At 52.1% G+C, this 20548-nt stretch overlaps 2 protein-coding genes and 1 long non-coding RNA gene across 19 annotated transcripts in view; 2 read left to right on the forward strand and 1 right to left on the reverse strand.

The window, feature by feature from the left end:
* Positions 1 to 16301, reverse strand: ARMC6 (armadillo repeat containing 6). 7 transcript variants are annotated; one of them, XM_074337821.1, is made up of 9 exons: positions 16163 to 16300; positions 12275 to 12380; positions 11206 to 11375; positions 9993 to 10075; positions 5372 to 5945; positions 3728 to 3873; positions 2512 to 2643; positions 1769 to 1906; positions 1 to 737 (listed from the first exon to the last, which is right to left on the reverse strand). In XM_074337821.1, exons 3-9 carry the CDS (start codon positions 11330 to 11332, stop codon positions 525 to 527), a joined length of 1413 nt encoding a protein of 470 aa, XP_074193922.1. In that variant the 5' UTR covers positions 11333 to 11375; positions 12275 to 12380; positions 16163 to 16300; the 3' UTR covers positions 1 to 524. The 7 variants fall into 7 exon arrangements, with proteins under 7 accessions (XP_074193922.1, XP_019592411.2, XP_074193920.1 ...); XM_019736852.2 differs by lacking the exon at positions 12275 to 12380 and having other exon boundaries at positions 16163 to 16301; XM_074337819.1 differs by lacking the exon at positions 12275 to 12380 and having other exon boundaries at positions 1 to 932; positions 16163 to 16301.
* On the forward strand, positions 11251 to 13333 carry LOC141572688 (uncharacterized). 2 transcript variants are annotated; one of them, XR_012498052.1, is made up of 2 exons: positions 11251 to 11388; positions 12856 to 13333. It is a non-coding gene; the product is annotated as an uncharacterized LOC141572688 (long non-coding RNA). The 2 variants fall into 2 exon arrangements; XR_012498053.1 differs by lacking the exon at positions 11251 to 11388 and adding an exon at positions 11395 to 11564.
* Positions 16242 to 20548, forward strand: part of SUGP2 (SURP and G-patch domain containing 2) — a 24426-nt gene continuing 20119 nt past the window's right edge. For 6 of the 10 annotated variants that reach the window (XR_012498050.1, XR_012498049.1, XR_012498051.1 and 3 more), the window contains exons 1-2: positions 16325 to 16646; positions 18014 to 18145. Coding sequence is in view for 4 of the 10 variants with exons in the window: in XM_074337812.1 (XP_074193913.1) it covers positions 16325 to 16646; positions 18014 to 18145 (454 nt within the window). In the remaining 6 variants the exon portion in view is untranslated. Of the gene's footprint in view, positions 16647 to 18012; positions 18146 to 18477; positions 18547 to 19565; positions 19720 to 20548 lie in introns of those variants that run through there. The other 4 variants (XM_074337816.1, XM_074337815.1, XM_019736844.2 and 1 more) reach the window with 4 other exon arrangements.

Consider the following 20548-nt stretch of genomic DNA (forward strand, 5'->3'; position numbering starts at 1 on the left):
CATCATTCAACCAACAGTCTTTTATTACCACGCACCACTGGCTGGCCTGGGGCCCCAGAGATGGACCAGCCTTGGTCCCTGCCCTCTGGCCAGAAGAGCAAGGTATCTGCCACCCGTTTTACAGGTAAGAAAAACAGGAGTAGCGCCAGAACAGACTTGAAGGGGCAAGAGCGGGATCCCTGCCCTGCTCTGAGACTGGCCAGTGTGGCTGCCCAATTTCAGACAGCCCTTTGCCTCAAGCAACGCTAGAAGGCCCTTCTGGTAGGAAAGGGCGGGGTGGGGGGCGGGGCAGGACAGATGATACCAACACTGTCAGCTGGTAAGGGGAGCACAGGACCCAGTGGAGACCCCTCACCAGTGCTCCCTTCCCACCCCCCAACTTGTACCTGGCCCCCATCAGAAAACACCTATTGCTGAGTGAGGGGAGGAATGGGGGGGTATCGGGGCAGAGTGGCAGGACATGGATCTCCCCATTTCCTGAGTCACACGACTCACCCAGACTCATGGCCCAGATCAAGGCTGGGTCACAGTGCCAGGTTGCCCTTCTGTCCAGTCCACAGCTCTCGGAGCTCAACGTGGCAGCCCAGGTCCCGCAGGGCGGCCTTGGCCACATCGTCACAGTCTCGGTGGGTGGCCCGGGCCTGAGTAATGAGGGCCTCGGCCCCCAGATCCAAGAGGGGCTGTGAGAAGGCCTGGCTGCGGGCCACCAGGTTTCGAATCAGCATGCAGGCCTGTTTCTGGAAGGGAGAGTAGAGGTGAGGGCTATGAGCTGGTGGGCGGGGCCCTGGGGTAGAGTCCGCTCTGACCTCACGGTTGCCCTCATAACACAATGCGTCAGTGAGGAGCACAGCTGGCATTCCACGGGTGTTACACTGTGACTCATCAGGCCTGAGGCATCTCTTCATCCTCTCAGCAGCTAATCCCCCATCTCCCTGGTGAAGAAACTAAAGCTCAGGGACGCCAAGGGCTTGGCAGGTGGGGCTGATCCCTTCTCAGGGGTGGATCCTCAGTGTCACAGAGCCTGGCAGGGGCCCCAGGGGAGGAGCGCAGTAAGACAGTGGGAAGAGGGGCGTGTGCACAGGGCCCATCTGGGAATGACATATTCATTCGGTCACCATTTGCACCCTGCATATATATCTCCCACGTGTGGGTGCCTAGAAGCACCGCAAGGCCTGCCACCACTGGGAGAGTGGGTAAGGCGCAGGGGAGGTGTGAGGAGGTTCCTGCAAGGGTAGTCGGGAGAGGACGCCAGGTCCAGTCAAGGGCATGGTGTCCTGGAGGAAGGACCAGGATGGCATAGGCCACATTGGGCTCGGAGCCTAGTGTGTGTAAGGACTAGGAGGAGGCCCCAGTGCTGGAAGGTGCAGGAGTGGGAGACAGGAGAGCCAGGGAGCGCAGGGAGGAGCATGGGTTTCTGGCCAAGCTGTGCACACGGTCCCGCCGACTCCCCAGTGAGGTGTGGACAGTAGTCCAAGGCAGGGCTGCAATCTCCCTAAACCCCAGCAGAGCCCCATCTGCTCTCCCCAATCCTCCTCCCCCCCAGATCCCTACAAAGGGCCTATTAGGGAAGATCAAATGCAGGGAGAAGACAGGAGCGAGGCTCGTATACTCTGGGAGTCGGGATGCAGCCGTAAGACCACAGGCTGGGAAGGAAGGAGAACCGAGACTTGGGTCATGATGGGGATGGGGGCAGGGACAGGGAGGTCCTCCTTCCGCGCCCCCCCTCCCCCCACCCAGCAGGCTCCTGTCCCTCTTTCCATGTGCCCACCTGCACGCCGGCCTCCTGTGGGTGTGCCTTCATGGCCTCCAGTGCAGCCAAGGCCCCACCGCCCTCCACGATGATCCGGCTGTTCTCCGGCTTGCGCAGGGCCAGGACACACAGGGCTGCACAGCTCTGTTCACACACCTGCGGATGGGTCACAGGATGACGGAGACCCGGCCAACAGACCCCCATAATTATCAACTCCTCAGGGGAGTGCCCTGCAACCTCACCTGGATGGACTGCTGTCAGTCCAGGTCTGTATGGGTTGAGTACTAACAGGAACAGTACCAGGGTGACAAAAATATCAACCAAGCTCTCCCCGCCCCTTCTTGCCCCCCCCCATTCACCTGGGCTCCACCCTCCCTAACCCCTGGGCTGCACCCCTCCCTCATCCCTGGGTTCCACCCCCCCTCACCCTTGGGCTCCACCCCTCCCTCACCCCTGGGCTGCACCCCTCCCTCATCCCTGGGTTCCACCCCCCCTCACCCTTGGGCTCCACCCCTCCCTCACCCCTGGGCTGCACCCCTCCCTCATCCCTGGGTTCCACCCCCCCCTCACCCTTGGGCTCCACCCCTCCCTCACCCCTGGGCTGCACCCCTCCCTCATCCCTGGGTTCCACCCCCCCTCACCCTTGGGCTCCACCCCTCCCTCAGCCCCGCTTGAGGAAATGGAAAGAGCATCACGCAGATATAGACACTGAGCTGGGATTCCCGCCCCACCATCCCACCTCATGTGCTTCCGGGTGGTACCTGGGGGCTGGCCAGGTGCCGGGTCATGGCAGCCACGATGGACTCTGTCCCACCAGCACGGACGATGGCATCCTTCACATCATCATTGCCCGCAATGGCCCGCAGGGCGCTCAGCACCTGCTTCACGAGGTCCTACACGGAGAGCACACGGGGGTCAGGCCCGGCCAGTCCCCCTCCCATTGCACCAGGCACTAACTGCTTGATTGCTGTATTGTGGAGGGGGGCTCGAGGGAGGGTCTGAACAACAGCTGGGGCCACCCTGGGGAGTGTAGTTGGCACGTAACAGCAGGGTTACTACTCGCTGTATAGAGAAGGCAGGGGAGGCAGGGGAGGCGGACCCTGTGGTTTAGGCCACCTGCATCCAGCCCAGGCATTGAGACAACCTTGACACCCTCCCACACACACACAGAGGAGGCCTTGGCTCAGGCCAGCAAACAGGACCCCAGGTCCCCCTGGCCACAGCTGTAGGCCCAAGGTGGGCTCTGACTGACCTGAGCTGAGGACAGCCAGCCAGATGCCGCTGGGACTGCTAACTGCCCCAGTGAGGGGCAGACCAGTGAGGGAGGGGGTGGATCAAGGCCCCCACCCCAGCGGTCCAGGAGTACAAGCTAATTGCATTCCCTCGATTGCTTAAGCCAGCTCAGATTCAGCTTTCTGCTGCCTGCACAGGAGCCTGGCTGACGTCACTGGACGGGGTTGGGGGCAGCAGAACCATTGCTGCCCCGGGCCAGGCTCCCTGACCCTGGGCCAGGTATGTGGAGCAGGGGTTGATAAGTGACTGCTAAATGAAGGCGTGTCAGTAGGGGTCCCTGCCTGTCATACAGATGAAGAAACCCAGGCAGTGCGGGGTGGGCCTCACTCAAGCATCACACAGCTGACTTGGGGTCTGGGCCAGCCCTGGTGACACCCACTCGTTCCTCCCACTCCTAGTAGAAAATACAAAGGTGCTAAATGGCAGTAACAGCAGGTGGGTGGATTTGTCTGCCCCAAAACTTTAGTTCCCGCCCATGCATCAATGAGAAGTGGAAACCACACTTTGGTTCTGGGATCAACAGACAGGACCAGTGATTTCTGACTCCAACTTGTGTGTCTGGCAGAGGACCAAAGGGGCAGAGTTCTCTGGGAGTCCAAAGCCTTCCCCTGGTGTAGAGGAAAATACCACACCAAAACCCAAGCAAGGGGGATTTCGCACCCTAAGATGGCTCTGGATGCCCACCTGGTGGTCGCTGCAGTCGGCCAGCAGGGCTACCAGGACACCGAGGCCCCCAAGGTCGACGACCTCCTGGCAGAACTCGTTGCGGACGGCCAGGCGGGAGAGGGTGCTGCAGAGCTCACTCAGGACACTGGGGTTGTCGGGGAATGCTGCGGAGACGGAGAGGAGCTACAGGGGTGAAGAAGGGGCAGGGGACCAGCCGTGGCTCTGAGCTGGTGGTCCTGATGCAAATCCTGCTCCATCCTCTGCCTGGTGGGGTGGCTGCCTGTACCAGTTGAGCCCCAGGGAACACCAGGGGCTGCCCAGGCCTGCAGCGCCCCCTGCTGGGGAATACACTCCCCCCACCCAGATAAATTCCAGACCTACTGAGGGTATCATCTAAAAAAAGAAAACTAATAGTACTACAATAAAACATCTGAGACTATTTTTATGATGTTGGGGTGGGAATGACCTTTCTAAGTGCAACTGGAAACCCAGAAACCATAGAGACATATGGATAGAGTTGACCGACAACACTGAACAGACGTGAAGACCAAGCTAAGAGGCACAGGATGAAGAGGCTGCTCTGAGCCCGGTGTGGGTTAGGAGAGGGTGGAGAGCCATCATTTATACAGAGCTCGGTGATGGTCAGTTCGTGTGTCCCCTGGCGAGGCCACAACCCCAGTGCCACCATGAGCGCTAATCTGGATGTGCCGTGGAGATGTTCTCTACACACTGTAACATCCACAACCAGCTGACGAAGTAAAGGAGAACCTCAATGGTCTGGATAGGCCTCATCTAAGCAGCGGAAGGCCTTACGAGAGAAACTGGGGTCTCCCTGAGGAGGAGGAAGCACACGTGTGGACTGTGCTGTCTGCTCCTGCCCCAAGGATTTCAGATTTGAAGGCCAACTCCTTGCAATAACCCTTTTGTACATCCACATATCCTACTGGCTCCTTCCTCTGCTACCCCAGAAAAAGCAGACTGACTTCACAGAGGGTCAGGACCTGTTTCCACCCTCTCCAAGGGTGTAGACGGGAGACTGAGGCAGGCCCACCTCCGCTGCAGACAGGGCTGGCATCCTGCACACAGGCCTGGCCATGGAGCCAGTGCCACGGGCAGGCCGGGAAGGAAAACTCACTCTTCTAGCACCTTCTGTGCCCCAGACCCCAGTCAGGCCTTTCCTGGTGGATGCAGTGGACAGGGGGCTGGTGCTTTGGGGTCTGAATGTCAGCTTTGTGACCTCCCATGGCCGGTTTACTATGCTCACCCTGGAGTCAGGAACATGTACAAGCATAAGGATTTGTAATCAAGTGTGAACCAGAGTGTAAACTGCCACCTGGGACCGGCCACGGTGAGTGCCAGCGACATTTACCCCATCTTCGCGAAACACCCTTGTTTTTCCCTTTGGGGAGCTCTCCCTTCCTCACTCTCAATCTGTGGTTGGACAGAGCTGAGCCTCCTTCCCAAATGGCTTCAGACATGGGCACAGGACTTGGTCCTGGCCAATGAGTGCTGGCCTGGAACTCTCCGGGAGCAGCTAGGAGTAAGGATACTGTTCCATGAGGGCTGCCAGGTAGGTGGAATGAAGCCAACAGAGGCCAGTGGAGCCTGAAGGCGGCCGTGCTTGGAGCAGGCCTAAGCCTTGACTCTCCCTCTTGCTCCTACCTCTGGCTGCCTCGATGAGCACCTTCAAGCCTCCGTGCTCCTGCACGATCATCTTGGCGTGGTCATGGGCGTGGCCGAAGGGCACACGGATGTCATCATCAAAGGTCATGACACGAAGGGCCCAGCAGGCCTCCCTGACCACGTCCGCACAGCAGCCATGCCGGGTGATGGCGTGGGTCAGCAGGGGCAGCACGCCAGCCTTCACCAGGCTCTGCCGATTCTGCTCGTGCTTCAGACAGGCGTGCCGTACACAGCGTATCCCAGAGCAGAGCAGATCAGCTGTGCTGGCATTCTGGGCCAGCGTGGCCACCAGCAGCTTTAGGCCCTGGGTGTCCAGGAGGTCGGGCTGGCTGTCAATCAGGGCTGACAGGGCGTTGAGGGCCTGGAGCAGGAGGCCCTGGTCTCCCGCGGCAGCCAGCTTCCAGGCGGCGAGGAGGATGGGGTAGGCGCCCTTCTGGGCTGCCAGGAAGCGGCAGGCCTTGTGCTGCTTGCATTGTTCGCAAAAGCGGGCAAGATGTACGGACACCTCCTGGGGGCGGGCGCAGGCTACAGACTCCTGCAGGTCGTCCAGGACCTACAGAACACGGGAGAAACCTGTGTCAGCTCAGCCCAAAGAGCCACAGGGCTGCACGGCTGCAGCACCCCCTCCTCCAAGGTCTGGGCCTGCACTCATTCTGTGAGGCCAGTTCCAGCCGTGGCAGCTGCTACAGCTGTGCTTGTAGGAGCCTTGAGTTTCAGAGGCCACTTAGAGGGAGAGGCCCAGCCCTCTCAGTGTCCCTGCCAAGGAACCACACAAAGTGCAGATGTGCTAAATGTTCCAGCGCTGCTTGCCACTGCATGAGAGACCCCAAGCGACACCAAGAGAACCATCCAGCTGAGCTCAGTCAACCCAGTAGAACTGTAAGAAACAATAAATTGTCTGTTGTTTTTGGTTGCTTGTAGGGTTTCCGGGTGGGAATTCCCGCCCGTTCTCAGGATTTTTTTTTGCTTTCCCGTTCCCGAATCCTGAGATTATAAACTGTGTTCTGTTCTCCACAATGAATCGTTCCCACAATGTGACGGCCAATACTACCAACCACCTGGGCTCAAGGAGCCAAGTTTCCCGATTTCCCGACCAACTTTTCTCGGGATTCAGGAATGGGAAAGCGAAAAAAATTCCTGAGAACAGGCGGGAATTCCCGCCTGGAAACTCTAGTTGCTTGTTACATGGCTATACACCAATGGTCAGTTCTCCGAAGAAGGCAAAAGCTGCCTTTGCCAGACCTGCTCACACATGTTTCCTGTTTGTCTTTCTCATACATTCCACAAATATTAACTTAGCATCTGCCAAATGAAACCACACTGGTTCACTCAAATTCAACTCTAAGCCCTTGGAGAAAAAATAATGAGAGAAAACAATCTGAACAGGACAGACAGGACTAGCTGCTATTCGACTCCATGACTTCAGGGCCTGCCTCAGCAGGAGTCCAAGATGAATCCATGCCTCTGGAGTTTCTGAAATAATTTGCACCCCAGCCTACCCACACAGTAAGGGTGTTTCTATAGATACCCTCAGCCCAAAGGCCTTTGATGTAGTTCAAATGCCCTGAAAGGCAAGGATGCCTGTCAGCCAAGCCTCACTGGGATAGATTTGTGGACTTAACTGAGCATGTGTTAAAATGAAACAGAATACTAAGAAATAGATTAAAATGGGAGTAGTGACTTGAATAGGCATTCCTCCAAAGAAGATTCACAATGGCCAATGAGCACAGGAAAAGGTGCTCCCCATCACTAATCAACAGGGAAACACAAATCAAAACCATGAGATACCATCACACCCTGAAGGATGGCCACTATGAAAACAGAAAATGACTAGTGTTAGCAGGGACGTGCAGAATTGGAGCCATTGTGCATGGATGGAGGCATGTGAAACGGTGCAGCCGCTTTGGAAAACAGTTTAGCAGCTCCTCAAAAAATTAAGTATAGAATTACCACATGATCTAGCTATCCCCCTTCGGATATACACTCAAAAGAATTGAAAGCAGGGTCTCGAAGAGAGAGATGCTTGTACATTCAGGCGCACAGCAGCATTATTCAAAATAGCCAAAAGGTGGAAGCAACTCAAGTGTCCATCAATGGATGAATGGATCAACAAAATGTGGTCCATCCATACAATGGAATATTACATAGCCGTAAAAAGGAAGGAAAGTCTGACACCTGCTACAGCATGGATAAATCTTGAGGACATTATTCTCAGTGAAATAAGCCAAACACAAAAGGACAAATACTGCAAAATTTCACTTATATGAGGTCCCTGGAGGAGACAAACTCATAGACATAATGTAGATGGTGGGTGCCAAGGGCTGGGGGAGGTGGGAAAGGGCAGTTTGTGCTTAACGGGGACAGTGTCAGTTTGGGAAGACAAAGGAGTTCTGGATATGGCTGGTGTGATGGCCGCACAGCGATGTGAATGTACTAATGCCACTGAGCTGTGCACTTAGAAACGGTTAAGATGGTAGGTTTTATGTTGTGTTTTTTACCACAAGAACAAAACAAACAGAGGTTGTGGCATTTTAGTTGGAACCCTGCAAGAAACTTGAAAAGCATATGACACAAGTGCCATTGAGACACAATATACTAGAGTTACAACTATTCTATGTAACCAGATAAAGAGAGGACAGAAAATGACCAATATTTGCACACTGGTGGTTATCAAATTTATGGGAAATCTCTTCTTGTCCTGGGTCTGATCATAACGCTGAGTCTGAGTCAGCTGGCTATGGGGGTTGTCTTCACAGTTCCTCGGTGCTGCCTGTGACCCCAAAACCCTGCAGGTTGGCTGAGCAGAGGACAACTGCTAATGTGGAGGTGGCAGAGAAACCTGTGCTCCACCTGTGACAGCTCAGCATGGTGACAGGGCTCTGTCCTCTAACCCTGGGGTCATTCTATGACTGATGGCTTTTATTCTGCAACTTCCCACACATAAAACCGGCCAGCCTCACTTTCTACTCAGAGTTTCAAGATTTCATCTTGGTTTTATTTGTACGAGTCTGTTACAACAAACTTCATAACTCTAGCTGATTCACTTCAAAAGGCAGCATCACAAAGTTGAATTTTTCTCCCTCCACAGATAAGCAGTTTGTATGCATCAGAACTAAAACACACAAGCAGAGGTCAACAGTGCCGCGGGCACATGAGAAGGGCTGGGAGATGCAAACGCCAAAGTGTGTGGCACCACCCCCAGGGAGGGGCGAGAAGGAGGCTGGTGGGATGCACAGAGCAGGGACTTTCAGATGTTACTATAAATGCCTGAGAATTGCTTGCGTCTTTTATGCCAAGAACATATTCACATTGTCTTCTGTAAAGAAAAATAAAATTTTACAAGTGAAATTAAGAAGAATCAAAGAGCAAAGGCTGGAAACAAATAAGGAGTTTCCTATACTGCTGGTAGAAGACACTCGAGCCATTCTCTGAGCTTGGCTTCCCTGAGAAAGGGACCTGGGTCTGGGTCCCAGCTCTGCCCCTCACTGGCTGTGACCATAGGTGAGACAGTTATTTTTGGGAAGCCTCAGATTCCTAATCAACAAAATGGGCTAATTACAGATTGAGATCATGTGTTTTAAGCATTTAGTACGATGCTGAGCACTTCAGAAGTACTCAATGATTGTTAGAGATCGTTGTTACTGAGATCTTTCATATATAAAGGGCATCTAAAAATCCGTAAGACAAAAAAAGATGAAGCACCCATAGAAAAATTGCCAGAATACAAGATCATTTTAAAATACATTCATCCTTACTAGCAAAGAAAACAACGAGATGATTTTCACAAAAGCTCTGTAAGGCAGGAGATGGTGAGGACTCTGAGGACCGGGAGAAGCAAGCACCTTGCCTTTAGTCAGAGCTGGGATCACACCTAGGGCTGTCTCCTCCAACTTCCTCTTGTATCACTACACTCCCCTGCTGCCTTATCTTTGGATCTCAATTTCCCCATCTGTAAAACAGGGATAACAATCCCAATCTTGCAGGTGTCCTTCAGAGAATAACTGAGATAGTACAAGGAAAGCACTTTGCACAGAAGTGAGTTCATAGCCCGTTCTCAATAAACACAAAAAGCTTCTGCTGTTTCACCAAGAGCTTACCATTTCATGCATGCCCCTAAGGGAAGGACTTAACTCCTGTGAGCTAGATGTTCCCTGTTTGGGCTGCTAGAAAACAAGGGCAGGCTGTGAACCTCCGTCTCCCCATCAAGAATGCAGGAATGCCACTGCCTACCCTACAGGCCAGTTTAAGAGCTAAGAGTCGGTGCTCAATAGGTGACAGCCTTACTATGATCCCACTGAGCAAACTCGATGGTAGGAAGGCCAGAGAGAATCTCCTCCACGGTGCCCTCTACCAGCAGGCTCCTAACACCAGGGAAAACCATGAGCGCTGTCCACCCCCGAGGGGCCCTAGACATGGACTCAGGGAGCCCTGGCTGCAAACTCGGCCTGCCTGAACACGCTGGGCAGGCCCTGACCTTCGGAGCTTACGTCTGCCATCTGGGAACCAGGGAAAAGGTACCCCTGAGAGACCATTACAAGGTGATGTGTGTGGGACCACACGTGTAAGGTCAGCCCTGACCACATGGGCCGCCCCCTCCTACCTGCAAGATCTCGTGTGTGGGCTCCTGGGGTCCATCTGCAGAGACTTTGGGCGCCATCTTTATAATGTTGCCCAGATTGACACCTGTAGGGATGAGGAGGAGTCAGGAAACAAGTGTGGCCGGTTGGGGTCACACCTCATGTCCCTTCTGCTGGGATGACCCACTTAGGAGGCCTTCAGGAATCTGCCCAGGCCCCCCCCCCCCCGCACCCCACTCCCCACCCAGGCCAGACTTAACAGCCACATCCACACGGAAGGTGTGGGGGGAGAGGGAGGGGGCCTTTGCCCCTCAGCCCTGTCCAGCCAAAGGGAGCAGAGCAGGAGAAGAGCAGAGCAGAGTCCACCATCACTGTAGTGAGAGGCACATTCTGCCTGGCGGGTTGAAAGGGGAGAGGACCCCACAGCCTTCTCCCTTGGGATACCCATCACTCCTTCCCCTGGCTGCATCGCTGCCCTCACTGGCACCCCCAAAGGAAACCCCCACTGTGTAGGACACTTCTGGGTGCCCCTCCAGACCCTGTCCAGTGTCTATATCCCACTCTGTGACCGGGACACCAGCCTCTGATCTCTGAGGCTGGATTCCTGGGCTCCCTTGCCCTCCAGCGTCTGACTGGGTTTGGCCAATGGGGAGCTGGATCGAGACAAGGAGTGGGAGGGCAGGTGTTCATTCTCAGCTCCCTGCCTCTGCCAGGCGACCCTCACCCCGTCACGGCCTTTCCTGGGGCAGGAGAGGTCCCTGCTGTGGCCTGCAGGGTCTCCTAATCCTGTCCACATCACTAGAAACAACTCCCTCTTAACCACTCCCTCCATGGCCTGGTTTGAGCATGACACTTGACACCTGTTTGCACAGGTGGGTAATCAACGTGTACTTCTGCCTTCTTGAACTCAAGCATGGGTGCAGGTGGAGCATGGCGGTAGGTGGCTCTATTTCTTGAGAGGTGGTCAGGAAATGCCTGTTCGAGGAAGTGACAATTAAAAGGAGACCCACCTTGAAGGATCCGCCCTGCAGATGCCTGGGTAAGGTCCAGGCAAGTAGAGGGTGGGCGCCAGCCTGCCTGGGGCAGAGTGTGGAGAGGGAAAGGGGCCCAGGGCTGCCATGCCAGGCGAGACGGGGCCACAGCAGGACAGCACTCTCGCACGTTAAGAGCCATGGACAGGAGGGGGCTGTCGAGCAAAGAGCCGGACCAGAGCCGGACAGAGCCGCACCATCTTACCTTGTGATTCAAACTGCTCCACAGCCTCTTTCACTGCTTCCTCTGGCCCCATCTCAAATTCCTCGATGTTCTCAAGAACAGCTGCATCGAAGGTCTCCTGGGTGATGTGCTTGGAGGCCATCTTCATCCCATGTGCATGGGGCCACCGGGGCCTGATAGACTCTCCTGAGCTGAGAAGTTAAGGTGAGAAGAAAGCTTCATTCAGGGCAAGAGGGCAGCTGGGAGCCTGGCCACAATTTAAGGAGCATCTACTGGGGCTAGAGCTGTGTGACCACCCTGGAAAATTCTTACAACCTGAATCATAGGATAGAGTGACATCCCAACATCCCTAGAGCTTCAAAAACTGCAGAAGAGGACAGGTAGTTTACTACATTTTATTAGAACGGGGGAATGTTAATATAATTATGTCCTTATAGTAAAAAATAATAGCTTAATAACATGTTATATGATTGTTATATAAAATAATAAAGTAGTATAATATATCATTATATATGATATAATCATATATCATATTAATATTATTAAACTATTACTTTATCTTTATTATTTTTTACTATAGTATATAGTAGTATGCTGTATATATACACTATGCTATATATGAATAGCCTATATATACTGTGTACTATATTATACTGTAACATAGTAAATATGATTATGTTGTATATAATGATTATATATAATACATACGACTATAACTATACAGAAGGTGCCAAAAAAATGTATACACATTTTAAGAAAGGAAAAAAACTATTAAAATTGTAATACTCAATGTATCCCGATAACAAAAGATGACTACAAGTCACATTTGACTTCTGCGATTATAAAAGGTGCTCACAAAAGCGTCCAAACATTTCTGATTACAGCGAACTACTGCTTGAGCAACGTTGACCAAAGTGTCCACTTGTATACATTTTTTGGCACCCCCAATATATTACTTTATTATATAGTTATGTTTGTATATAATTATGTAAGATATTATAATAGCATACTGTTATACTAATCAAATTTAAAATAAAAATTAATAACAATAAATAAAAAGGATAACTCAAAAACTAATAGAAAGAGTCACCTGTAAGGAGAGGTAGAGAAAAGGGTGGTGAGGACAGGACTAGAAGCTGGATGTTCTCTCTGAACGTACTTGTTTTACAGGTTTGAATTTGGAGCCCAGGTAAATGCTTTATGCGGTTAGGAAAAGAAATAAACCAATGTAAATGAAAATAAAAATAAAAGCAATCCCTAAAAAGCAAGAGTAAAATGAAGTCCAGGAATCTAACAGCATATCTGCACCAATCAGATCACTTCATGTGATTTTAAAACACAGTTATGTAACTGCACATTCTTACTGGGTTATATGCTAAGGATAGTATGAAATACAAAAGAAAATCTTCAACAGTTTTCAGTAATCATGTTATTGGAAGTATTAGTAATGTTATTCTGAAACTATTATAGATGTAGCAAATAAGTACTAATGTTTATGTCATTAGGAACCAGCATAAAAGAAAAAAGATTCTAACGTAAGAAAATCAAAGAAGTTAAAAACTCAGAATTCCTAAATTTGAACTGGAAGTATCAATGCAAATTCATGATGTATATTCTCTTAAGCAAACTAAAAAAACTATTTTCTTGTTGTACCAACTGAAAAATGCCTAGGAGAAATGACACCACAGCAGCAATGAGCACCCCAAACACAAACTGCGGTCTCTAAATACCATAACCAGGGCTCCTGGAAGAATGGCTGCTTCCAGGTCTGGGCAAGAAATGGGCCAGAGGAGCCAGGAGCATCTTGTGAGAGCAGAACACAAGGAAGCTTCTAAACACCATCAAGGTCATGGGGCGGCCGGATGGCTCAGTTGGTTAGAGCATAAGCTCTCAACAACAAGGTTGCCGGTTCAATTCCCACATGAAAATGGCAAATGGACTTGGAGCTGAGCTGCACCCTCCCCAACTAGATTGAAGGACAACGACTTGGAGCTGATGGGCCCTGGAGAAACGCACTGTTCCCAATATTCCCCAATTAAAAAAAAAAAAAAAAAGACCATCAAGGTCATGTCAAAGGACTTGGGAGCAAACCCTAAGGGGCACCAGCTAGCTAAAGATGGGTCAAGCGAACATTTACAAAAATCCAATAGATACCAAAATCAAAATCTGTGCATTCATAATAGTTTTAAAACAAACCCAGCTTATTCTTCTGAAAACTGGCAAATAAAGAATCCACCATTTATCCCACTTCCCTCACACAAGTGGGTATCTGTTTATAAAGAGAGGATGAGAGAAAGTTCTGACTTGTAGATGAATTTCAGCCAACTGACCAAACAGGACAGACCTAGACGATGATCCCTGCAGGTTGAAAACCATGAGGTACAAAACTGATGGGGAACCTGATATCGGGTGGACAGTACCTGTGTCCCCCGTATTATTTCGTTATCAAAAGAGAAACCCAACACCACCTGCCTCCTGACCAGATCGAAAGGCACCTGTGAAGTCAGTCATCTTGCCAAAACCTCAGATCTGAGTCTGACTATACACCCATTGGAACTTTGTGCAAGGACAGAGTGTTCTTATGTATCTGTGCCGCCCAGGTGGGATTGAACAGCTGAAATGTAGCTAGTGCCACTGAGGAAGGCAAGGTGTACTTTTACTTAATTTAAATTCATTTTAATGTAAATAGCTACAGGGGATGGGGGCTACCATATTAAAAGCACAGCTCTAGAGCTAATGACCAGTTCATAGGAAATAAAAGGCAGACAGACATATCTGAAATGTAACACAGGAAAGTTAACACTGATACAATATTATTTTCTAATATACATTCCCTGATCAACTGCCTTGATTGTCCTAACATAGTCTTTTAAAACAATTTGTTTGTTTCTGGTCTGGGTCCATTCTAGGATCACACAACACAGAAAGTGGTAGGGGGACAAAGGCATGGGGGTACTAGGACAGCACTATGGGAATGTGGCAAAAATCTGAGTGCAAATTTGAGCCGTGTGGGAAACAAGTCACTCTAGCCTGTGCTCCTCCTTACAGAGGTGGCGCAGGATGTGAATATTCCATCTGTGTTGGTGCACACACTCCGGGAAGGAGGAGGACAGGCTCCGAGGCCAGCGGGGGCAGGGGAACGACACCCACATCCAAGGCTTTCTATGTAACCTCCCTGTTCATCAATTTCCTCATGGGTGACACGGGGATAAACACAGAATCTACCTCATAGGGCTATAGTAAAAATTCAACTAGTTAATTCCTAAAAAGCAGTTAGAGCAGGATTTGGCACAGAGTAAGAGCTCAACAAACATTGCCTATTAGCTCCTTTCCTTGGTTACTTAAGGGGTAATACAGCCAGTTTATTTGTGGAGGTGGGAGCAGAAGGGCATCAAACACCCCACGTCGCACCCTTGCAGAGAGTCAGTCTCCCATTCCTTTCTGCCCCAGAACATTCGGAAGCCTGTTTAGGGATTGCTAAGAATTTTCAAGGTCAAAGCTGAAGGAAAATATTAAGGATTTTCTGATTTGAGATAGGGAGTCCAGGCTGGTGATGGTGGAATGTTCCCTGGCCAGCTTCGAGGGACAGAAATTTCTGAGCTGGTACCACAGGTGGGACTCTGCTCCTGGCTCTGCCACCTGACGTTACTTCACCTACACTGGCAGTGCTTCAGACCCAAGTGGGCTCACAGTGAGTGGCCACTTTGTCACAGAGGCACGGTCCTAAAGGGGAATGCCATTATGCCTACTTTACAGAGGAATCTGAACCTCAGCGAGGCACGAACCTGCCGGAGTTCACACAGGCAGTACGAGACTTGGCCATCATGCACACCTGGCTCATGAACACCTTGCCTCCACCTGCGTCCTCTAAGGCGCTTCTGCCAGGACTTCCAGGCCTCCTCCTCCTGGGAGCCTCCCCTGGCCGCTCAGAGCCTGTGCTCTCTGGCCTTGCTCTGCACCCCCCACTTCCCCCCCCCCCCATAAACCTCCCTCTGCCCAGCTCTGAGCTCATCTGAGCTGGGGAGATCAATGTCTGGCTCTGAGACCACCCCAAAGGTCCTCCGAGATCTCCTGGGTCTGACATGGGGCTGGCGGGGGATGAAAGTATCTAGAGCCCGTGAGAAAGATGGTGCCTGAGCATGGTCATCTGGGAGCCACCTGGGCCAGGCCAAGAGAGAGGGGAAATGACCAGCTCCCACAATGGGTTCAATGTGTTGGGAGAAAGGAAGGAAATTAGCAAGGCCCCCACCTGACAGCCAGGGTTCTGCTCATCCAGAAAATGGTGCACTGAATCATGGGGGACTTTGAATTACTCATCTGCTTCCACCAGCCAGCCACACCTACCGTGGTTCAGGCACCATCCTCCCCAACAGGTGGCCTCGCCTACTTCCTCCCTGCCACATCCACACGTCTATTCACCACAAAGAGACTGCCTTCCTCACCTGCTCAACATCCCGCAGTGGAGTCCCAACTCTCTCAGAACAAAACCGTCTCCTTACCAGCTCTTTTCCTACCTGGATCTCCTCACCCGGGCGTCCCTGTCTCTTTCTAATCCTTCCCAGCTATTCAAGGGGCATCCATCATAATCACGCTGTTTCTGGCTCTCCTTTCACATCACTCTTTTATTATTTGGATGTTATGTCTACCTGCAGTGTCATGGTTCATTTACTTATTTGCTTGTACTGTCTAGCCGCCTCCCCAATGAAATTTAACTCCATGAGAGCTGGGCCCAGTCCATTTTGCTCCCCACCTTCTCACCCCTTTCCAGGGCGGGGCCGGGCATGCAACAGATACCAAGTACTCAGGTAGTGAATGAAAAGAAAACGGAGGCCTGCGAAGTGGGGCATTTCGCCCCCGGGCGGCTTCTGTAAGAGTCTTTCATTCCCCCCAACCCAGACCGGCCCACAGTCACCAACCCGACCCTGCGGCCCCCAGCCCCCGCCGGCGCGCAAGGGGTCTCCGGGCTCCCTCTTCTCACCCGGTCTTCGCCGCCACGTGGGAAAGGGTGGGGCTCGCGTCTGTCACCCGCGGCGCTGCCGTAGGACCCTGCCGGCCGCCGTACGCGCGCCGGCGCGCTTGCGCAGCTTCGCCTCAGCCTCCTCAGGTGAGCGAACCGCTCCCTGAGTGACCAAGGGTGGCCATGAGCGCAGGTAAAGCCAAGAGTGCCAACAGTTGCGCGGTGGCGGCGTCTCTGCTGCTTTTTCCGGGCCACTCTGTTGCCGCTGCCCCATACAGGGAAATTTTTCTCAGGGTACTCCTCCCTGAAGGAGCGAGCAGTGCGCCTGCGCAAGAGGGTGCGGCGGCCGCCGCCTGCGCCTGTGCACTAGGGCTCGGCGGCGGCCTGCGCCTGCGCGGCGCTGCGGAGACCGTTGGCTCATTTACATGTCCCCGCCTCTCCCGGCGGTGGAGGCTGAGAAGTCTGAGACAGCGGCGGGGGCGACTCCGCGCGCGGTGGGCTCGGGGTGAGGCCCCGGCACGGGTATCGTCGGTGGGTGGGCCCCGGGGTGGAGGACTCGGACTCGGCCCTTGGGGGCCCTGGCCCCCCACGCGTCCCCGCGGTTGCGCCGCAGGCTCGGCCCTCGGGCTGCGCGGCGGCCGCGCCCCGCCCGTATAGACTTGAGGGGCGATCCGCGGCCTTCCGGGCCCAACACCCCTTTTTCTTCATCCTCGGAGGCCGGGAGCAGGCGGGCCGCACCCGAAGGGTTTCATTCGTTCCCTTGCTCATTCATTCCACCCCAGCCCAGAGCGGCCCCTCGTGAGGCGGTCACCACGGCCGGGCGCTGTATCGGGCCCTTTGCCATTTTTAACGGGTTCAGTCCCCACCATTAGCTGCCCATTCCATAGATGGGGAAACGGAAGCACAGAAAGGTTAGGTCGTTTGATTTGGTTCCGGGCCGCCCTGGCCTGGAGACCCTGCCCTTCGCCAGCTGAGAACAAGGCGCATCCTAGGAAAAGGGCTGAAGGGTGGGAAAGGGGGTGATGGTTATAAGGAAGACTATAAGGCAAGCGCAGGCTTGGGTCTTAGGTTGCATATTTCAAGTTGGAAGGGATGTCTGGTGGGTAAGGACAGGCCGCCACCGGATTCCTCAGTGTTCCTTCTTTTTCAGTCTTTCTACTTAATCTTCAGGTCTTTGTCCTCACTACCCGTGCCCTGTTTGCCAGATTCCAGTCCAGGCTGGCTGACCTTGGGGTGGGGGTGGGGGTCACTTAGCCTGAGGCTCCCATTTCCCCATTTCCTCTTCTGTTTAATGTCATTCATAACTGGACCCACTTCACTGGGTTATTGCAAGAAGTAAACGAGATGATGGGAGTCCCTTCCCTACAACTCTCACTAGTCAGGGATTCTTCCACTCGCTTGAGAGGCTTCTCTCAGAGGGGACATTGGTTCTCAGAGCCTCTTGGCCCTGGGTGGGAAATGGGAATGATCACGTCTTTCCTACCCACCATGTGCGATGCTTATGCTCCCACTCCCCTACACGGTTATGTTCAGTGATGTGTGTTGCTTCATGCTGCCCTCCAGCAACGCACATGGTGGTTAGGGATTGCTTTCATAGCGCTTCTTTTAAGGGATTCTGAGAAAATGGGCTCAGAGAGGCAAAAGCACTTGTCCAAGATCACCATGCTCTTCTTGCTCCTCCTCAGCCAACACACACCCGTGAGCTTCCTGAGGGCAGAGGCCCCTTAAAATAATCCTACCTTCCTCTGTAGTACTGTGCGGGATTATGGATTACTGCCTGGTTGCTTTTAGGATTAGGTGAAATAGAGAGCAGGCTCTGTGAGCAGTAGTTGTCTTTCCTAGTGTCTTTTTTTCCCCCTCCTCTCCCTGTAGGTCAGAGAAACATGGCAGCAAGGCGAATTGCACAGGAGACTTTTGATGCCGTATTACAAGAAAAAGCTAACCGATATCACATGGATCCCAGCGGTGAGGCAGCAGGTGAAGCTCTGCAGTTTAAAGCTCAAGGTAAATTGAAGTGCTTGATTTGGGGGTTCAGGGGTAATCGGGCATTGCGGGTTGGGACAGGAGGATTTCAGTGCCTTGGGCAAACTGTGCAATTCCTTTGATCCTACATTCCTTATTTGTTGAGGGGAGATGAAGTTTTCTCTGGGTCTACATGTTACGACCTTATGCTGAAGAAGGTACCCTCCCCCACCTAAAGAAAGGTTTTTGAATCAGTCTCCTGGCTCCATCCCCACCACCGCTGCCCAGTTCTGGCCTGGATTATTGCAATAATCGCCTCCTGAACGGTCTCTCCACTTCTGGCTTCATTCCCCTCAAATCTGCTCGCACCACAGATCTATTGCCAACCTTGCTGGACCAAGGTCCTCCTTAGACTCTTGGGACTCACCACTTCGGGGATACAGGTAACAGTGGTGTGTGCAAGACAGGAGGGCATGGGAGGTGGGGGGGCTACGGAGCTGCTGAGAGGAGGCCTTGCCTGAAAACATTTCCCTTTGGAAAATATTGAAACATCATGCCAGCAGAATCAAAAATGGTGCCCACACACATGGTAGGACGACATGGAGGTCCCTTACTACCGCGCCTGAGGCTCCCAACCCTTACTCCCTGCCTTGGGATTTGTATTTCAATGAGACTGGGCCATCTGTCTATGCTTTGAATCCCAGCTCTGCCTGGTTGATTCCCTTAGGCACTAAGGCCCAGCTCACAGGTGCCTTCCCCACAGGAAGCCGCAGCAGACCTTGAGGTTGATTTGGTTGCCCTTCCCGGCCCCAGGGAGGTACGCTGTGCACTCGTTCCTCTACTGTGGGCTGTCCTCTCAGGCCTGTGCTGCTCACTGCTGCACGAGTCCCTGAGCCAGCCTCGACATGGAAGAGGGTTTCTCAGCGTGGGTAGAGTAAGTCTGAAGGGCTCCAGGTAGGGATAACTCTTGTTACATGCTTTGGGCCTGGAGAAACCAAGGCTCAGAGGCTGTCTCCTGATTCTGAGTGTTCAAAAAGTATGTGAATGGGACACAAACGTAGCTGTTATAAAAGATTGGAAGAATGAAGAAGTACTTAAGAGTAAAATGTGAAAGTCCTCTTAGCTGTCTCTTTAACCCTCGGAAGTAACCACCGTTTTGGTAGTCTATGCATCCTTTAATTCTTTTAGTGACATATTTGTGCATCCATGTATATACAGACAGACACATCATGTGTACATGTGCATGTATATATGGAGATCTAAATCTTGGCATCTTTATCTAGAGACTTCATACCGATACATACTTTGTCACCTCAAGTAAGTTTGTGGGGGAGGACGAGAAACCAAGCAGGATGCTAGATAGTTCTGGAACCATCTCTTTGTCACAGAGCTGCATGGTCCATTGGTTGGCCTTTCTATGTGTCTCTGCTCTACTCCACTTTTCCGATGCCTTGGTTTACAGGGCATCAGAAAATCCTGTCGTGCAGAAACCAGCCCCCACTCTACCTGTGCTGCTACCACCCTCGCCACGTCATCAGTACCTGGATCATCTCAGTGGACTCTTCCTGGAACATCCACAGCCACTCGTGGTCTGTTCCTGCACAGTAGCCAGTGAGGTCGGCCCTCTGCTCTGGACCCTTATGTGGCTTTCCAGCTCACTCAGAGAACACTCCAGCATCCAGGACCGTTGTGGTCCTCACTTGATCTAGTACCCCCCTTCTGTTCACATCTCCTGTCGTAGTGGTCCCTGAAATTTGCTGCACGTTAGAATCATCTGGGGCCCTTTTAAAACCCTGATGCCCAGGTCAAACCCCATGCTGATTAATTAAATCTGTGTGTGTGTGTGTGTGTGTGTGTGTGTGGAGGGGTCGCCTGGGACTCCAATGTGCAGCAGAGTTTAGGAGCCACCTTCTTACCACTTTTCCCCTCGTTCCCTCTGTTCACTTCCAGCACATTCCTCCCTTGCTGGTCCCACCTAAGGGTTTTGTCTTCACACTCTCCTGCCAAGAAGTCTTCCTCCATAGCTGTATGGCCCCCCTCACCAGGCCTCTGCTGCTCAGTTTATTGTCAGAACTGCCCTCCTCGACCAGCCTGTCTAAAGATGGTTTTCCCTCTCAAGTTCCCGCCTGCTTGATATTTCTTATTGGCACTTACCTAATGGATTTTTGTTTATTGTTGGTTCCCTCAAGTGACAAGTCCAGGAGAGCAGGGACTTTGCTGTCTCTTTTCCCTGCTGTAACTTCAGTTCCTTGAGCAATGCCAGCACACAGTAGGTGCTCAGTAAGTACTGCTGAGTAAATAAACTTGGATTTATACAAAGATTTGGCTTCCTGTGGCCTCTTGCCCCATTACTACCTCCTGGCATCTCTCTTCTTTTTCATTTGACTTTTTGACTAGATAATAGATTCTGATTCAAAGCAGAAAGTTAGAAAGGTACTCTGTAAA

This window comes from Rhinolophus sinicus, linkage group LG07 (assembly GCF_036562045.2).
Source record: "Rhinolophus sinicus isolate RSC01 linkage group LG07, ASM3656204v1, whole genome shotgun sequence".
NCBI classification, from domain to species: domain Eukaryota; kingdom Metazoa; phylum Chordata; class Mammalia; order Chiroptera; family Rhinolophidae; genus Rhinolophus; species Rhinolophus sinicus.